The 13548-nt window shown below is 35.3% G+C and overlaps 1 protein-coding gene across 1 annotated transcript; it reads left to right on the plus strand.

Moving 5' to 3' along the window:
- Window positions 1–1714: 1714 nt before the first annotated feature.
- On the plus strand, window positions 1715–12430 carry ehf (ets homologous factor). The gene is made up of 9 exons (XM_073832124.1): window positions 1715–1850; window positions 6620–6728; window positions 8756–9004; window positions 10033–10089; window positions 10283–10342; window positions 10429–10497; window positions 11343–11372; window positions 11584–11779; window positions 11865–12430. Exons 2-9 carry the CDS (start codon window positions 6629–6631, stop codon window positions 11962–11964), a joined length of 861 nt encoding a protein of 286 aa, XP_073688225.1. The 5' UTR covers window positions 1715–1850; window positions 6620–6628; the 3' UTR covers window positions 11965–12430.
- The last annotated feature ends 1118 nt before the right edge of the window (window positions 12431–13548 follow it).

Raw genomic sequence — 13548 nt, forward strand, 5'->3', positions numbered from 1 at the left:
AAGTAATATAAAATGTCATTTTATATTTATAATGTTAATTTTAAGCATTTTTTATTAAACGTTTTTGTTTTGCTTTTTTGCAAAAGAAAATAGATACACACACACACACACATATATATATATATATATATATATATATTCTATATTTTAATTATTATTAAAATATCATATTTACATTACTAAAAACAGAAATAAATTTAAAAAGTCTAAAACTGAAACAAAATAAAACTCAAAATATTAAATAAAAGCTAATTTATATGAATAAAAGTATACTATATTAGTTATTATATTAATAGACAATAAAATACAGTATGTAATAGTATATAAAATAACAAAACATCATGAATTATTATATTTTCATTATTATAAACTGTTATCATATATGTATATATACACACACACATACACGCAGATATATATATATAATGTTATTAATATTAATTTTCTATATTTAATTATTATTAAAATATCATATTTGCATTACTAAAATGTAAATATGACTAAAAATGGAAATGAATTAAAAAAATTCTAAATATAAAAATGACTAAAAATAGAAATGAATATAAAAAAGACTAAAACTAAAACAAAAATAAATGATAAAACCAGAAATATTCAAATAAAAGCTAATTTATATGAATAAAAGTATATTATATTAGTTATTATATTAATAGACAATAAAATACAGTATATAATAGTATATACATTATCATAAAAACACATTAATAAGTATTATATTAAATATTAGATGTACATTTACTAAGAACATAATTAATTATTATATTTTCATTACTAAAAACTACTTTCATATATACACGTTTGAATATCAGTAGAGCTGTCTGAATATGTCTGGATCTTATTTCACTTATTAAATATATAAAATATATTTACATTGCTAAAAACAGAAACAAAAAAAATTAATTATACTAAAATAGTCAAATAAAACATAATTTATACTACTAATAATAAGTATATTATGTAAGTTATTATATTAATAGACAATAAAATACAATTTATAATAGTATATACATTATCCTAAAAACATATATCATATTAAATATAATATTTAATTAAATAATATTTTAAATATCATATTTACATTACTTAAAACAAATATACTACAAACTATTTAACTACAACTAATGTGTAAAATGTCATATAAAACATTAATAATTATATTATCAATACTTAAAACTATTAACAAAGATATATAATGAGTTCATTTGCAAAAACATAACTCGGTTTTTAACCATATATATATATATATATATATATTGATAGATTGATAGATTGATAGATTGGTAGATAGATTTCACAGATTTAAAAAAAAAAATAATAATTTTGGTCTTATATAATCCTCAAATCACTATTAATAAATATTATTAATAAAGTAAAATAATGTAAAAAAAAATTAAAGAGCAACTGGACAGTTGAGTTCTTGTTAAACATCAACAGATTAATTACCGGCAAGATTGCTGAAGCATGTGGGTGGGTGTGCGTGGGCGAGCTAAAGAGAGAGAGACTGATAGTGTCTTCATAGTGAAAGTCACTTGCTACAACAGCACCTTTTTTTTTACCTTGTATGCAAATTCCTAGTAACTCACCTGGCATGAAAATAAGCCAATCAAAGCAGCAGGAAGCAGACGGAATAAAAATCCTCATTGGTGAACAAGGTCGCACTCTTGTCACAGAAGTTTGGCAGGCCCAAGCAGTGTCACAGGTGCACAACGCAAGCTCTCCATTCAACTCAAATCTTCCCTCCCGTACAGACGCTGACAACTTTACAAAGAGAAGAAAGAGACATTTAACTTTGAAGCAGTAGCAGTCCACCTGGATCACATTCAACATCTCTGGTGAGCAATATAAGACGATTTAATTCACTTCGGTTCTCTGCAGGAAATCTTTCATTCACTGATGCACTTCAATAATGATCCCAGATGATGATGCAAAACTGTTTCAATCTAACAAGTGACATACAGTACTGTTTGTGACCTTATTTTAAAAAAAATACTGTGAATTTTGTGCCACTTTTTGTCCTTGCTTTTACTTTAGGCAACAACAGACCAACATTTGTTTAAACGTTTTTTAATTTTTTTTAAAGCATTTTAATTCACATGCAGTGTTCTTAATTAATATATTTATTTTATTTTATTTTTTAGCTTCTCTGCTTTTTTATTAGTATATAAGTGTACATTAAACCAGTTTGAAATCAAGAAACATTTTATGGGAGCAAACTCAAAATGTTAAACTCAAGAAATTATTTTATTAAACATTTCACAAAAATATGTTTTTAGGTTTAAATCTAACAAATATATAGATGTACTATTTAAAATAAATAAAACATACTTTGTGGTCATCATAAATTACTGGACTTTACTTGTACATCCTTTAAAATGGCAGTAGTTAATGTACATTTGCTGGAATTACTTAAAAAAAGTAAAGTTACTTTTATGAAGAGCATCATTTGTTTGCAGATGCAAACTTGGTTTGATTATTTCTATGTATTGCAATGACATGCATACATTTGTAAGTGTCCAAATACTATTTCGGGCCTCTGAAAATTGCAAACAGTAAACACTTTGCATACTGTGTGTAACACATACAAATTAAGTGTAAATGGCCCCTATAACTCCGTACCTGATCGGTGAAGGAAGTCGACGGCCCGTGAAGCCCAGCTTGTTGGGTCAGTTACTGTAAGGAATGTCATAAACACCAAAATATGTGTTTATAGTTTTCCTTCCTCATACATTACAGTAGACATCGCCATAGTAACATGCCAGTCTGGGATGAAATACATCAGATGGGTTTCATAATGGTGGAAAGAATCTGGCAACCTGCTTTTCCAGTTAAAAGAAACAAAGAGCAATGCATAGTAATTTGATTAATGAATGGTCTTTCTGTTGAAAAAAAAAAGAGATTCATGCTAGACAATGATGACGATTGTACTTATGCTGTTCATTCAAAATTGGAATATGGAAATTAACTTTGTTGAATGTTTTACTTAGGACAAAACAAATGCTAAGTTTCTAAGTTTCCTTTATTTGCTCTTGGTGTGAACATTATCTATTGTTAGCATAGCTCCCCCCAGTTTTACACACATTCCATAAAATGATCCGCCAGGTCATCTGAGGATCAATAAAAAGACAAATATAGGTCAGATTTCAAGTAGGAAGTGTGTTAACAGAGAATATAACACAGGTAAGGTTGTTCCCATATGGTTTTCTATAAGAGATTTTACCACAGATGACTAAGACATTCAAACTAAACAGGTTTACAGTTGTTCCAGGGAATGTCAATAAACTCAGTTCTTGTAAATAATGCCATTGCTACTATCACTCTGCTGAATCATGTTTTTATCATGCAAGTGTTTTTCTGATATATGATCATTATCTGAATTACACTGCAAAAAATGCATTTCTTACTTAGATTTTTTTGTCTTGTTTCCAGCCAAAATATCAGAAAATTCATAAATCAAGAAGGATTTTCTAGACAAGTAAAACTTATTTTCTTGTTTTCAGAAAAATGATCTACCAATGGGTATTTCAAACAGAAAACAAGCTTATTTTTCTTACCCCATTGGCCGACTATTTTGCTTGGTTCAAGCAAAACCCACTTAATTTTGACTAGACAATTTTTACTTGTCTAGAAAATCCTTCTTGATTTAAGAATTTTTAGATATTTTCGCTGGAAACAAGACAAAAAATCTAAGTAAGAAAAGCATTTTTTTTTTTTTTGCAGTGTATCTGTTCCAAATCTAGCAAGGTCTTTCTGCCTTCTAGGGGACACTATCAGCAACTTGAAGCATCAAAACAACCATACGTACGACCTGAGCGAAAGCTAATGTTGATAATATGATTTGAACATGTCCAGCAATTCAACAAAGTTGAGAAAAGTTTAGCTTTATGCAAATGAGCAGCATCCTGATGAGACAACCAATAAGAATACAGTAGAAATCACGTGATCCATGTCACGTGAGATAGTGTAGCTGACTGTAGGCTATTGTGTTAATTAAAAGTTAACATAAAATTTCCAACCTACCTTTGGGAACCTTTGAACATATTATATTCATATTATACTCTGGGAACATATTCGATGTGAAATGTCCACTGGGTGGCGCTAAAATAGTGTTCGTTTTTTTCTCTGAAACAGATGAACGTACATATGGTATGTTTTATGTGACGTTGGTTTTGTATGTGTCAACGTAGTTCTGACTTGAAATGTCCATTGAGTGACGCTATAACTCTAATGCTCCGTGACGTTTTAAAATAACGTACCTTCAGCACTACATCTAAACCTGATAGTATGAACAAAAGTGAACGTGACGTAAAAACCCAATCACAAAGCATGCAATTTTAGCTTGTTTTTGAATCTCTCATCTTTCAGCTCTTTCATCAAGAGTCATGTTTATGACGGGATTCTACCCAAGGATTCCACATCATAAGTCCAATGCCTTGCCAGCTGAGCTACCGAGCAAGCTGGTTACATCGAGAAAACTAAACATATGGAGCTGTAATCATAACTGTGTACAAAAACGATTACAAGTGCTCGCTGTTTTACCGCCTTTAGTGTTCATTTCTGTTGGAAACTGCAGTAATATGTACTTATTGGTACGTATTTTGCAAAGTTCCCAGAAGTACTTTTTTTCGTCAAGAGACCAGATAGCATACATCTCACTTGAGAACACAAACAATGTTAGGATATTAAACTCAAAATAAAGCAACATCTTAAACCTCAAAAAACATCTGCAACCTCATTAGTGAACGATTTGTAAAAATTTGAAATCCAAATACCATGTTCGGATATATAGGAAATGACGCATGCTCCGAAACCCTAATAAAGAGAATAAATATATTTCAGTGCTTTCTCTAGCAATTATCGTTGAGTAATCATACTGATATAAATTGCAGGCATCAGGGAGTAATTATTAATCTGCGGGGCACTGAAATCGCTTTTTACTTTTACTTTCAAGATTCACAATCACACGTACTCTGTGTATATTACTGAGCCGTACTTGCTACACATTTTACAAGATTAGATGTTTGTCAGTGGTGCTCAGGATAATGCAAATAATTCTCCATAGAACTATCAGTCATCTCTCCTTACTCTGTTTACGTGGTAAATGAGATTTTATGTACTGTAGTGTAACAGGCTACCGCTAGCAAGTGGTCCCTTTAGTGGCTCCATAGAACTCATATATTTGTTTTCCACACCTTTCCAAATACAGATTCACTATTTGGGCACATCTCTACTTAACACTGTTTTCTATTAAAATATGCATAAACATTCATAGCACAAACAAATATTGCCTAAAATATTAAATAATTATGTGGGGGGATTTAGCTTTTTATGCTTTTATTGGGGCAGGAGAGTAGAGAGTTAACAAGAAAGTAGGGCTGGGCGATAAATCGAAAGCGATTCTAAGGCGCGTTTAGTGAATGAAGCCGGTACTTTGATTAGTAGTAAATCTCCATCACGTGCGTTCGGCTGCGTTCAGCTGGAGTGTTCAGAGGCGTAAATCACTGACAAGCTACGCCAAATCGCGCTAAAAATCGCATTCGATTCGATTCGATTTTGAGCTCGATTTGGCGTAGCTTGTCAGTGATTTACACCTCTGAACACTCCAGCTGAACGCAGCTGAACGCACGTGATGGAGATTTACTACTAATCAAAGTACCGGCTTCATTCACTAAACGCGCCTTAGAATCGCTTTCGATTTATCGCCCAGCCCTACAAGAAAGCAGACCAGATAAGGACCTTGATATGGGATTCGAACTTGGGTCGCCACAAGCGCAGTTGTGCTGTATGTTGACGTACTAACCACAATGCTGTCGGCGCCAACTGAACTAGATTGTTAAATGATGATAATAAAATTACTTTATAAAGGGTCAAAACATATTTCAGGAGACTTGATCAGGATTCAATCACACTCACATTTTTCATTGAGCTCCTGTGTACAAAAGGCCTAAATCAAACCAAATGGTGCTTGTGCAGTAGTTTTCAGCCAACCTGAAACTTACAACACAGATGCATTCATAACATTAGATGGTTTTAAAAAAGTACTTTGTATAAGGCTGATCATATGATACAGGGTATGACTGCACCATTGATCTAACTGTTAAACTGAAGGACAGGTGGACCTTTTATGTATGCAAAGCAGTTAGACACACTGACACATTCCTGTGCAAATGTGTCTGCATGTGTGGTTGAGCGTAGCACGAAGGACACCCACACAACCTTCATCACCTCCCTTTACCCCTTCGAACATACAAGACCTTTGTTTTCCCTCTCTGATCATAACTATAAACTGGTATAACGTCTTCCCTCTTAATTACATGTCCATGTTTGGTGTAGGATGTATGTTTACTATTACAAGAATGTCGTCAAGTGTGCTGTTACTCTCCCGTTGAACAAGATATATAAACATTGTGATAGTAGGGAGGGAGTTGAATAATGCAGTGTAAGGCTTAAAATCAGAGGGTTGTTGGGTCAAATCCCACAGGGAACAAGCTAAAAGGCATCAACTTTATGCCTGAGGCTAAGTTGTACTTTTCCAGTGCAAGTTGCAGAACCGTCTCTGGTTGTGTGGCAAGAAATAAACATTCCTTTCCATTTCTTTCAACAGCACTGGATCATGGTCCTTCAGGCCAGCTGTGTCATGAGTATCCCAGCTACTGTGAGTGTTGACAACCAGCTACCTGTTTCCTGGACAACCCACTACAACTGTGCTGATGGTAATGTTCTTTCTCATCTGAAACACTATAAACAGTCTAAGAATGTGCCTTTGTGATTATCCCAGCATCCAGTACAATTCCTGTACAAGTTGTAGGTTTTGTTTATCACTAATCAGCGGTGACTCTTTCAGGCAGGTTAATCATTTACTCTAGCAGTCACTGCTGGAGTTACCAGGTTATCAGTTGCATGCACAGGGAACCATGTACAGATAGTGAAAGTGATTCATACTTATCTAGAAACCATGCGCAGTACCTTTATTTACACGTTTTACAGTGTGTAACTGAATGCAAAGACTATATTTAGCTTTGGTGTGTTTTGGATGTTGGTCCCCACATGTGATGTGCACAAACCCTGCTCGGACCAGAGCTGAACCAGTTAATCAAGGTCTTCATGACTGCTTGAAAATCATAAGTATGATAGGTCTCCAGGAGCAGGGTTGAAGACCTTTGCTCTAGCTAAACATGCAAGCAAGACTTCCTTAATCAACCTGCTTCAACAAAGACCATTCTAGTCAACCAACTTCACAAGCAAGTTTTGCTGGGGACAATATGATTGTGCTGGTCCACCAGCTTGAACAGCTTCTAACCAGCCTGTAATAGTTTAACTTAGATCCTGGAGGGCCACTGTCCTGCAGAATTTAGCTCCAACTTGCCTCAACACACCTGCCTGGAAGTTTCTAGTATCCCTAGTAAGACCTTGATTAGCTGGTTCAGTTGTGTTAAACTGAACCCTATAGAACAGTGGCCCTCCAGGAGCAGGGTTGAAGACCTTTGCTCTAGCTCAGGGATGCCCAAACTCGGTCCTGGAGGGCCGCTGTCCTGCAGAGTTTAGCTCCAACTTGCCTCAACACCCTGCTGGGAAGTTTCTAGTACAGAGGTGCCCATACTCAGACCTGGAGGGCCAGGGTCCTGCAGAGTATAGCTTCAAATTTCCTCAACACACCTGCTGGGAAGTTTCTAGTACAGAGGTGCCCATACTCAGACCTGGAGGGCCATGGTCCTGCAGAGAATAGCTTCAAATTTCCTCAACACACTTGCTGGGAAGTTTCTAGTACAGGGGTGCCTAAACTTGGTCCTGGAGGGCCGGTGTACTGCAGAGTTTAGCTCCAAATTGCCTCAACACACCTGCTAGGAAGTTTCTAGTACAGGGGTGCCTAAACTCGGTCCTGGAGGGCCAGTGTACTGCAGAGTTTAGCTCCAAATTGCCTCAACACACCTGCTGGGAAGTTTCTAGTACAGGGGTGCCTAAACTTGGTCCTGGAGGGCCGGTGTCCAGCAGAGTTTAGCTCTAACTTGCCTAAACACACCTGCCTGGAAGTTTCTAGTATGACTAGTAAGAGCTTGATTAGCTGGTTCAGGTGTGTCTAATTGGGGTTGGAGCGAAACACTGCAGGACACCGGCCATCAAGGCCTGAGTTTGGGCCTCTATCTAAACAATCAAGCAAGACTTCATTAATCAACTTGCTACAACAAAAAAACATTCTAGTCAACTTCACAAGCAAGCTTTACTGGGAACACCATGATTGTGTTAGTCTACCAGCTTAAACTGCTCCTAATCAGCTTGTAACAGTTTAACTCAGGGTTGTCCAGACTCGGTTCTGAAGGGCCACTGTCCTGCAGAGTCTAGCTCTCGACAAACCTGCCTGGAAGTTTCTAGTTTGCCTAGTAAGACCTTGATTAGCTAGTTCAGGTGTGTGTAATTTGGGTTAGATCTAAACTCCCTCCAGGAGCATGGTTGAATACCTTTGTTCTAGCTAAACAAATAAGCAAGACTTCCTTACTCAACCTGCTTCAACAAAGCAAGCTTTGTTGGGAGCACTCTAATTTTGCTGGTCAACCAACAGCTCCTAACCAGCTTGTAACAGTTTAACTCAGGGGTGTCTAGACTCGCTCCTAGTCCAGTTAGTAATTTTGGTCAACTGACTTCACTAAAAAGGCTGAACTTGATCAGTGCCAACCAGTATAAACCAGGTTTCAGTAGGGACATTTACTAAACCCTTTTGAAACCATTCTCTTTGCATTTGCAGTGACATCTGGTTACATGAGCCGGCTCTGGTCTCAGGATCTTCATCCACAAAACTGGACCAAGTACCAGGTGTGGGAATGGCTCCAACAGACGCTGGACATGCACCAAATTGATGCCACCAGCATTCCCTTCCAGAACTTTGATCTTGATGGGAGGCAACTGTGCAACATGAGCTTCCAGGACTTCACCCGGGCAGCCGGATCCATAGGTTCCATTCTTTTCCAGAGCCTGACTGACCTCAAGTGGAACGGTAAGATTTGCATCTTACGTTTGTTTACCCTTCCAACTCTGAACAAGATGGTTAATGTGATTTTACAATGTTCCTGGATCAGCAACTTTGTTAGCCGTGAATCAACATTGTTATCGACCAGATATCAGATTGTAATGGTTGGGTTGGGAAGTTAACACTTCTCGTCAGTCATTAGTTTTCCTTTTGATTTCTTCTGATGGGGTCATAGTTAGGGCAGGGTTGTCTAATCCTGCTCCTGGAGGGCCACTGTTCTGTAATTAAACATACTGGAAATAGCTAATCAGGGTTTTAGTAGGTAATTCCAGGCAGGTTTGTGAAGCAAGTTGGAGTTAAAATCTGCAGGACAGTTGCCCTCGAGGACTGAGTTTGGACACCCCTGGGTTAGGGTATAGAGTAGATATAGGGTTTGGCTTTAGATTGTTTGCTAGGAAAGTTGTTATGTGATCAATAAAGGATGATAATCCATGTTGGAGCCATTCATACTTTTCACATAGGAAGTGATGACATTTTTGTGGAAATATTATTGTAGGTTATAAGGAATTCTCACAAGCATGAGTTTGGAAAGTCCAGCCATTGAGCAAATGTCCCTCTTGTATTCATTATGGTACTGTACATGGGAATTGTGCAGTCCATTTTTGCACTTTTCCAAAAAGGTAATTTTAATGGAAAAATCCCCTCTAGATATTTCCATGAAAATGTTTTTAGAGAAACATGAAATGATTTTACATTTCCATGAACTATGCTATAATGAATCCAGCAGGGTGTTGCTAACGAGACCCAGAGTTTCATAAGTTATAAGTTTGATATACTTTCCATTACAGTGTATTACTAAACCTAATAAAATCCAGAAAAACATATGCAGGAGACATGTGAGAACAGTACCAACAAGTTAAACTGGTTTAAGCCAACAAGATGCGGGAGTGATTTGGAAATTTGATGGTAGTCGTTGCAAAACATGCACTCTGTTATAGGGACTTATTTAAGGACTCATTTTTCTTTTTTGTCTTTTCTTAATTAATGTCCCACAGGTCAGTATGGTCAAACAGATATGTTTACACCAGGGGACATTAAAACAGAAATAGATAGTAAGTATCCATACACGTAGAAAAAATAAAACAGCTTTTGGTTTCATTTTAATCCTTTTAGCATAAAGTTCACACAATATTCGTGACATAACATTGACCCACATATTCTGCTGAAAACAGATGTAAACAGATTTGAAATAATTATAGACCTTTCATATCACGGTTTTATAACCAAGTACTTCAATTTCCTCAGCAGACTTTCCTTGTTCAATCCTACCCTTCAAGGAAGAGTCCAGCTTTTACAACACATCAGGTACCTGTGAAATTACTTAATGATAAGATATTATTTATTTAACCTGATGGTTTGCTAATATTGTGTCATATGTTCTCTTTCCTCAGAACTGTTTGATATCAAAAGCTCATTCCAGCCTAACACCATACTATCCTCACCTGCTCCCTCAAGCCCAGGTGAATAATCTTAATTTGAATTGTCCTAAATCTAATACTAAAAGCAGCACTCTCCTTGCTTCCCTCCATATAAAAAATACTACCCCGATACCATGGTATAGTGATTGTGTCTGAACGTAAAATACCATGGTACTCCACGGTAATTTAAAGAATACCTTTTACCATAGTATGTCAAAAAAAAACTTGGTAATATTTAAGGTTAAGTTATCCTGATGCATATAAAATCTATTTTTGTATCACAAGGACTTGGGTTCAATTCCCAGGGATAGTTTACCGAAAAATGAAAATTCTGTCATTAATTACTCACTCTCATGTTGCTCCAAACCCCTAAATACTTTTATAGAGAAAGATTTATAGTTATAATACAATGCCATTTGCCCCGGGTCTCTTTGCTGTGTTCTTTCCTTATGGTCTGTGTTACATAACTGATAGGATGTGTTCGCTGCAGGCAAAAAGGACTGAGATCAGGCCAATTAGATAGTCATGCAGTGCTGTTGCAAAGCTACTGATACGAATCGGAAATCTTTACAGTCCACCCACAGACAGTTAAATGTAATCAAAGGGATGTAAACATTTGAACAGGTCATTTTATATAATATCTTATTCAGGTCAGTACTAAATAAACAATAACATGCATTTTGTATAATCCCTCTTATTTTGGTCAAATAATAAACATCTTGCAGATTCTGAAAGGGGGCGTAAACTTTTGATCTCAACTGTATATGCCTCATCTTCAAAAGCCATAAATGTTAAAAAGCTAACGTTGAAGTTATTCACAAGTTTTACATGATCAAATAAGCTGTCACTGTAATAAATGTGGTTTCATTTTAATATTCTCATTTCAGATCCCAAGCGGTCACAGGTCAAAAGACACAGTGAGTTGAATTTTTCACATCTTACTTCCCTAAAGGTTTTTTTTTTTCTTAATGTGTCCTGAACTTCACCCAGCGGTTGTCTTTAGAGAAGCTGACAGCAGCACATACCGAAACCTCTGGCACGTGGTTGTGCCTTTTCTAGTCTTGTAACTGCTTTAGATTCCTTCTGTTTCTCCTCTAACTACGTTCACACAGTCTCTTATTTCCACAGATCCTCGCGGGACACACCTGTGGGAGTTCATCCGAGACATTCTCCTGAACCCCGAGCGCCACCCCGGCCTGATCAAATGGGAGGATCGCTCCGAGGGGGTTTTCCGCTTCCTTAAGTCGGAAGCTGTGGCTCAGCTTTGGGGCAAAAAGAAAAATAACAGCAGTATGACCTACGAGAAACTCAGTCGAGCGATGAGGTAACATCTTCCCAGAAGTTTTGCAACTTTTTAAAGGATTCTAATCAGTATGCTGAGCTTCTAACACGTTTCTTTATCTCCAAAGGTATTATTATAAACGAGAGATTCTGGAACGAGTGGATGGACGTAGACTTGTCTATAAGTTCGGCCGAAACGCTCGAGGCTGGAGAGAGTCTGAGAAGTGAAGGACTTTGTCTTCTTATGTAGCTTCCACGTGAAACTTATATTTATATGCCATTTGAGTTTTGTTTTTTGAAGTACTTGTCTGTCTACTTATTATTTGGTTATATTTTTAGATGCTCTTCACATTGTTTACATTACAAATGTACTACTATTTTATATGCATTTGAATCTAAAAGTGTGAATGTTTTTGTATCTACTGTGAAAAGCTGGTTAACTGGATTTTGGAAATGAGAAACCAACTCCAGTTTGGTTTTTAATTGGCTTGATTTGTCTTGAAAACAGGGTCCTGTTCATAAAGTAGAATGAACTCAGTTTAGAGTAGACTTACCCTGGTAAAACAACTAAAGGTGGAGTTGAAATGAAGGACTAAGGTGTAAAAATAAATAAAATAAAAGCACTAGGTTGTGGTTTTTATTGATGTGGCTGTCAATGTACATCATGAACCACAAAAAGCCTCAATGTAAAGTTTTTATGAATGCTTGTTTATAGGTTGTGCATTTTATAATTAAAGTTATAAAAAACCTAATAAAAGAGTTTTAAACACTATTTTTTTTTTTCATTATTTGTTGTGGTAAACACACGTCCTTTAATTTAGTCATTTTGTATTTATTTTGTTTATTTGTGATTGATTGAAATTAAATTGTGCTTCATTCAGACAAGATGGCAACTAAAACAATGAGCCCTCAGATGTAATTTTAAGGTTTTCTATTTATTTATGTTACATAAAAAAATTAAATACAACCATAGTTATATAAATATAATAAAATTACTTAAATATATATATATTTGTTTATTTTTAGTTATTTATTATTATGTATTATTTAGTTATCATTATATATTTTTAAATATAATATAATGTAATATTATTACGGATTTATTTGTTGTTTTTTTTAATTTTTTGACTAATTCACTTTCTTGAAATTTATTGTGAACATTTCAAGTTGGGAAATTTCAGTTGGAAGACACCTGAGAAAAATAAAGAAAATCACATTTAAAAGGTATATTAATATTTTGTATTTTAGTAAAAAAAAATAATATATATATATATATATATATATATATATATATAGTAATAATAAGTGATTTATTTATTTTATATATATATATATATATATATATATATATATATATATTTTTTTTTTTTGTTTTTTGTTTTTTTTTGTTTTTTTTGCAAATTCACTTCCTTGAAATTTGTGGTCGTTTCTTAAAGTAGATTTTAATGGCAGATTTCATTTTGTAATATGCAGATTTCATGTTGTAATTATTCAAATTTGAAATTCAACATAAAGACTAGCCGAGGAAAGAGCACTTTCTCAAAAGACTGGTCTTTGACTCGTAGAACAGATGAATTTCAACCTGATTGAATCGGTGGCCAATAATGTCCCGGAGTGTCCGGGAACACCTCATCCCTTCACACATGGGGACAATGCTGGATGTCAAGCTAGTCTTTTATTTTCCTTTTTGTTGCTCGGATGGCAATGATAGCTAATGATTTGCAGCAGCTGTGGCCAAAGATGTTGTCAGTGCTGAGTTATGTTAGATAAGACGAAATGCCAGCGAGTTAATTGTTCCACCGTGCGTGTCAC

The sequence above is a fragment of the Garra rufa genome, chromosome 25 (genome assembly GCF_049309525.1).
Source record: "Garra rufa chromosome 25, GarRuf1.0, whole genome shotgun sequence".
In the NCBI taxonomy this organism is placed as follows: Eukaryota; Metazoa; Chordata; class Actinopteri; order Cypriniformes; family Cyprinidae; genus Garra; species Garra rufa.